Source organism: Plectropomus leopardus, chromosome 15, assembly GCF_008729295.1.
Source record: "Plectropomus leopardus isolate mb chromosome 15, YSFRI_Pleo_2.0, whole genome shotgun sequence".
NCBI lineage: Eukaryota > Metazoa > Chordata > Actinopteri > Perciformes > Serranidae > Plectropomus > Plectropomus leopardus.
In genome coordinates this window covers 13,077,157-13,083,966 of record NC_056477.1, presented here as the reverse complement: position 1 = coordinate 13,083,966, position 6,810 = coordinate 13,077,157, and the positions used below count along the sequence as shown (strand labels likewise).

At 41.7% G+C, this 6,810-nt stretch overlaps 1 protein-coding gene across 1 annotated transcript; it reads left to right on the top strand.

Moving 5' to 3' along the window:
• The first annotated feature begins 3,330 nt into the window (after positions 1-3,330).
• Positions 3,331-6,338, top strand: znf503 (zinc finger protein 503). Its single transcript, XM_042502134.1, has 2 exons — positions 3,331-3,950; positions 4,329-6,338. Exons 1-2 carry the CDS (start codon positions 3,696-3,698, stop codon positions 5,757-5,759), a joined length of 1,686 nt encoding a protein of 561 aa, XP_042358068.1. The 5' UTR covers positions 3,331-3,695; the 3' UTR covers positions 5,760-6,338.
• The last annotated feature ends 472 nt before the right edge of the window (positions 6,339-6,810 follow it).

Genomic DNA, 6,810 nt, shown 5'->3' with positions numbered 1-6,810 from the left:
CTGCCATTCCTCGTTGGAGTTTAGAAAAATCTTTTCTACTTCATGCATGCGCTTTTTTTGGTGTTACTAGTCTCCTGTGCAGCCTGTGTCCTATTTTATATATTTCTGATGTTTGGAGATAAGCGTCTCTTTATGGCTGGAATATCGCCTCAAAGTAATAGACGGACTGAAAACGGACTTAAATAAAAAATAGTAATACTAATAATTTTAAGTTTGTGAAGAGCTCCAAAACAGTCAGAGCATATGAACAAAGTACTTTTTAAATTTTACAACTAAATACAGGTGGAATTGAGAGGTGCAATCAGAAAAGTTGATTAATTGCGTCATTTTATTTTATATGGCTATATACAAATATATAAATCAACAAGGAAATGTGTTTCCTGTCGCTTCATAGGAAGAAGTCGGCCCAGCATACAGCTCAAAGTAAACCTGCAAGTCCAACATATTTCCTCCAGAGATGTAAATAGTTGTATTTGCATGCGGGGAGTGATTCATAAACATGTCACAGTTATGAAATATATGGGGATATTAAAACTTTCTATTTAAATATCATGAATTATAGTCGCAAAAATGTGTTCCCATTTAAGGGGAATGCCGAGTATTTTGGTGTCTGGTGCAGAAGCCCATTCGTCATACGGACAATAAAGAGGGTTTTCGCCTGACAGTGAAAATTTATGGTTGCCCTTCTTTGCCCTAATAACTCACATATTGTGTCACGGACTGACAGCCCTTGCAGAAAACAGCAAGCCTGTTATCAATCACACATCTTTGCATATTGTGAAACGTCCCCTCCTTTTTCTGCCAGACAAAAAACATTTGAAGTGAAAGAGCTGAGCATTTAGACTTTTTTGGCTCCCTCTAAACAAGTCCCACATTAAAATTAAAAGAAGTTATTGGCCTATTTTAGAGCTACTGTTTATTTATATTACACATGATCTCAAAATTATGACTTATGTATTCTTGGAGAGGAAAATTAATGTTTATTTCTTATTTATTCTTACTTAGTGTACCAAGCTGTAGTCAGACCAGCGTGGGCCTTAAAATGTACGCAAATCTTTTTTAGCTGTAAAAAAAAAAGTGTTCTGTGCAGCAGTCAGTTTTATTTCCAAATGTTTGCAGTAGTTTTTTTTACCATGCGGATCAAATATTTATTTTATTTTACTCCCATTTTGAATAACACAAGCGTAACATTTTAAACTCTTGTTTATGTTTGTTTTTTTTTGTTTTCCAAAAAAATAACAATAAAAAATGCCCCTTGACTGTCCACTCCAGGTTTTCTTGCTCTCCAAGTTGACCTGTCAAGCAGATTACCACAGAAAGAGATTAATGGCAGAGGCGGGTTGCAATAATAATCGTTTTGTTTGATGTGACAACTTTGATAGGCGTTGATTTACTTACAAACTGATAGGCTTTTAATTGAGCGCCTCCATCCCGATTGAGATGAAAGGAAAACCGCATTGAAAAGCTGCCCGATTGCCCCGGAGCCTCAATACTGATTAGCCATCTCAGCGGTGAATAGTTCAAGGCATTTTAAACTTCTTTTCTCAGCGGCCCTGACAGACCATTTCTCTTCTTTTCTCTCTCCCTGTCCGCTTTTCCACCTCTTAAAGGAAATAAATCATTTTCCATTGTATGTAAATAAAATCGAGCTGACATCAATATAAAATGTCTGGATTTCTTTTTTGTTCCCCGTCTTTGTTATTCTTGTTGCAGATGACAGTGTGCCCGAGGCAGATGACAGGTTTTAACAACACAATAGCAGATGCGTTTAGCCAAAATGGACAGGGTTCTGTTTTGAGAGAGCGTGATGTTTCACCGGCTTGTTACACATTATCATTTTTGAATGAATGTTTACTCTTGAAGATTGTTTGCGCCAAGTTATTTCGAAAGGATATGCTACACTGAATGCTATATCAAATAAATATAAAAATATAAATGTTTAATTTTCTCAATTTTAACTTTCTATTTTATGAATTATGTGTTATTTATTTATTTTTGGACGTTTTTACAATTGTGAATGAGCGTTTTCTTTTTCGCGGCACCAGTGTTTTTTCCTCAATAATCGGCCGATTATAGTAAAAGCACTTAACAGCTGATTTATAACATTGTGAGCAGAACTGTCTGCAAGTTATTAAAGTTTCATCATGTGTGCCACCTCCGAAGTGTTTGACGGAGACCTCCAAAAGTTTCACACTCCGCTGAATTACGCACAGAATTAAAATAGTTTATTCCTCAAATTTTGTTGTTTTTTTTTATCCCCCACATTGTCTGGATTATCTGGACTGGGGAGGTCGGCTATTGTGGGTGCATCTGAGAGAAAAAAATTAAATCTTAACTCGAGAATCGATTTATTTCCTCTGAAAACTTGGTGTCTCTTGCAGAATGTCTCTCTACCCCATTTGTTCTTTTCCCGCAGTCACACTGGCATGTAATCAGCCACAATAGCTGACATAAATCAAGCGGTGGATTGACAGCGTCTGACAAATAACTGATTGATTGCGGTGGAGCAGAATTGACACTTGACGGAGGGGTGGAGATAGAAATAGAAGGGCGGTGTATATTATACTGAAAACATGTGACATTCACATCCCTCCATCACTACATTGGTCTATTCCTGTCAACGCTTGTCTGTTTAGGGAATTCAAGCTGGAAATGGTTGGTTTTATGTTTGCCAGTGGAGGAAAAGTCCCCATGGTGGACGTGCGCGCACCGTGTGCGTCTCATGGGCTGCAGACTGGTGGAGAATAATAATAAAAAAAAAAAAACACTCGTTCAGATTATGAAAGATTTCTCAGTGACATAGGACTATTTCTACCTGTAAACTTAAAAATGAGTATTTTGTTGCCCATTTTAATGATAATAAAGCAGTGGAAATGTTGGTAATATTTGCCCGTTTCCTCGGAAATCGCTTATAAATAGTGCCATCATCAATTATTTTTTGTTTAATACAAGTCTAATATATAAATGATTTTGTTGTTTATTATAAAAACACGATTTCAATCTATCCTGCAAATAATATGAATAAACAGAGTATAGTGTTATTTAACATCCATGCGCAAATGTTAATATCATCGTTCATATTAGACGAAATTAACATATTTAAGTGAGTAAACTACGTCTTGCAATGTTATTAGTTTTCACGTTGTTCATGTATTGTATTACTCACACACTATTCTGTATTCTGGCGTGCATAGACCCCGTAGCCTCACATCTAAACTAGCGCAAGCGTTCCCAGTAACCAACATATTTAAGCCTATCTCCTCCCCCGAGCTGTCGAAATAGAGGCGCTTACAAAGAGGAGAACGTCACATCCCCTTGACCCTCCAATCACCTCAGGGTCCCATTTGATTGGAAGGCGGCAAAGGCTTTAATCTCGGACTAATTCAGCTGCTTTTGAAGTGAAAATTTCTACCAGTTCGTACTTCGGGAGTACAGAGCGAGGACCTGCACACAGACGCACTCAAGGCGCAGCGCTCATGGTGCAAGACGCAGACACGGATCTGCGATAACCTCGCACCGTCTCCTTCCAGCTGCCTCGCCTTGCTTCTTTTACTACCAGGATTACTTATTATTGAACCGTTTTACGATTCTTGTGTTTTTTTTTTCCCCGTGAGAGAGGCTCGGTGCTTTTGTGATTTTCTTTTCTTAATGAATCTGACGAAAGCATCGCCGTTTCATTTCCTGACAATTGGGACATGATCACGTCGCCCTCGGCGTCTGCCCTGAAAAATAGTGATATTTGTGTAGCCTGGGAAAGCAGCAGTTCTCGGAATAGCAGCTCGGCGAGCATCAACAAGCCTTTTCTCCACTCCGCACCCCCGTCTGATCCACTACGGCAAGCTAACCGACTTCCCATCAAGGTTTTGAAAATGCTTACCGCACGGTCGGGACACATTTTGCACCCGGAGTATCTGCAGCCTTTGCCTTCTACCCCGATTAGTCCCATAGAGGTAAGATGGATATTTTTATTACTTATTGTCTGTATATTTACAATGTGGGTATTTCAGTTTTAGTGCTGCGCGTGACAACGCTTTCTGAGCCATTTGCTGTTAAATAATCCTTTCGAATTGTAATCCTGATTTTGAAAATCGCGAAGTTAGTTTTGGGGAAAAAGCAGCAGTTTGTTTTTTTTAATAATAAACAGGACTGCCGTTTTGTTCACGGAGGAGCCGTGCGTAATTATCGCATTGATATTTCCGTTGGGGAATTTGATTGTATATCCAGATTAAACGGTTTCCCATCGGGTTGATCATTTTGTAACCACCAAAGAAAGCAGTCGATGTGCGTTTTAATAGCATTTATCAACATCTGTGTCATCTGTTTTACAGCTAGATGCCAAGAAAAGTCCGTTGGCTCTGCTGGCGCAGACCTGCTCTCAAATCGGCAAACCGGACCCACCACCCACCTCCAAATTATCCTCCGTAACATCAAATGGATCTAGTGAGAAGGAATCTAAATCCGGTCCTTTAAAATTGAGCGACATCGGTGTGGATGACAAATCTAGCTTCAAACCTTATTCTAAACCTTCAGATAAGAAGGACTCGTCCTCGGGCGTCTCAAGCGGAGAGAAGTCTGGTTTCCGAGTGCCGAGCGCCACCTGCCAGCCGTTCACGCCGCGGACAGGCAGCCCCAACTCCAGCACTTCTGCCTCTCCCATGCCATCCGATGGGAAATGTGGGGAACGGGATGAAAAGAAAGAGTCTGATTGTAACAAAAATGGCACTACGGACGGGTCTGGCACCACGAGCCACAGCAGGATAAGCGTGAGTTGTGGTGGAATTAACGTGGAGGTCAACCAACACCAGGAGACGACGCCTGGCACTAAAACCACCTCCTCCTCGGAGTCCTCATCTGTAACTTCTGTATCCTCCGCATCCGTTCTCGGGTCAGGACTTGTGGCGCCTGTTTCTCCATACAAACCGGGACAGACAGTTTTCCCTTTGCCTCCTGCCGGTATGACCTACCCAGGCAGCTTGGCTGGGGCCTATGCTGGTTACCCTCAGCACTTCCTGCCCCACGGAGGGAGCTTGGTAAACGCACAGCTGGCCAGTTCTCTGGGCTGCAGTAAGGCCGGATCCAGCCCTTTGGCTGGGGCTTCTCCACCGTCCATCATGTCAGCCAGCCTGTGCAGAGACCCTTACTGCCTCAGTTACCATTGTGCCAGTCACTTAGCGGGCGCAGCCAGTGCGTCCTGCACGCACGACTCTGCAGCTGCAGCGGCCGCTAACGCCCTCAAATCCAGCTACCCACTAATGTACCCGACACACCCCATGCACGGCGTCCATTCCTCGGCGCCATCGTTTAGCGGACACCCTCTGTACCCATACGGTTTCATGCTCCCCAACGACCCTCTCCCACATGTTTGTAACTGGGTATCGGCAAATGGACCGTGCGACAAGCGTTTCTCCTCCTCAGAAGAGCTCCTGAATCACCTGAGGACTCACACTGCTTTTACTGGGGCGGAGAAGTTGATATCTGGTTATCCCGGGTCTTCATCACTGGCCAGCGCTGCAGCAGCGGCCATGGCCTGCCATATGCACATGCCACCGTCAGGTGCCCCCGGGAGTCCTGGAACTTTGGCTCTCAGGAGTCCGCATCACGCGTTAGGACTCAGCAGCCGCTACCATCCGTACTCCAAAAGCCCCCTGCCAACCCCCGGTGCCCCTGTTCCCGTCCCCGCCGCCACCGGTCCTTACTACTCCCCTTATGCACTGTACGGCCAGAGACTCACCACAGCATCAGCGCTTGGATACCAGTGAGGAAAAAAAAAGACTTTGAAAAGTTTATAGTACTAAGAATGCAAATATAAAGACTTTTATATTAACAGCGCTAAACTTATGGGCGGGATCCGTGGACTTCAACTGTATTTATTTATATGTCGGCTTAAAAGCAGGCGATAATAGCTGCAAATGGAAAATATTTGAGCAACTCAAAAAGTGCATTATGTTGAACTCTATAGGTAAAATGAAAACACACACGTTAGAGTACTAATTAAAGTAGGGGTCTTCATTTCGATGTTAATTTGAAAATTGCTATGATTGTATTTGTTCTTATTTAATGTCTCATTGAGAAGAAAATAATTTACATGCATGTTTGTTTCTTAAATTTCAGAAATTGTCCACATTTTAAATTGCCGTTATTTTTCAGGTGTACACCTTGGAAAGAGAATTGGTATTTTTTTGTATGTATTCTGGAAAAAATAAGAAACAATTCTGTTCCATATCTCCGTGTGCCTCATTTTCTCAAGTATTCAGCGTAGTTGAATTTGTATTTCACTGACAGTTTTAAAAAATGGTTGGATAAATTAATGGGGTTGTGACAAAATCATTGATCATTTCCGCAACACAGGCCTATAGATTTTTCAAGGCTGTCATACTTTTTCAAACATTTCACTGCTGTCTTGTCAGAAGTCATTTTAACAGTTTTCTGATGTGCATCTTTCTTTCGTTTTCTTTCTTTCTATTATATTGGGTTTTTTGCCAAATAACTGAGAAGCTTTAAACGTTTTATCAGAGCACATGTGTTGTAAAGTTTAAATTAAATGCAACTTGAATGAGAGTGGGGAGTGTGTGTGTGTGTGTGTGTGTGTGTGTGTGTGTGTGTGGAGAGAGAGAGAGAGAGAGAGTGAGTGTAAGAGCGAGTGTGTGTGTGTATGTGTGTACTCAGAGTTAAACAAGCTTTATAAAGTGAATTTGTATGAGAGAATTTAGTTTCCTGGTGGGCGAATTTTGTTAAGTTGTTGAAGGCATATTTGCTACTTTGCCTGCGTAAAAAGTGAAATTTGTGAAATACGCCAGAAAAAAAGCGGAC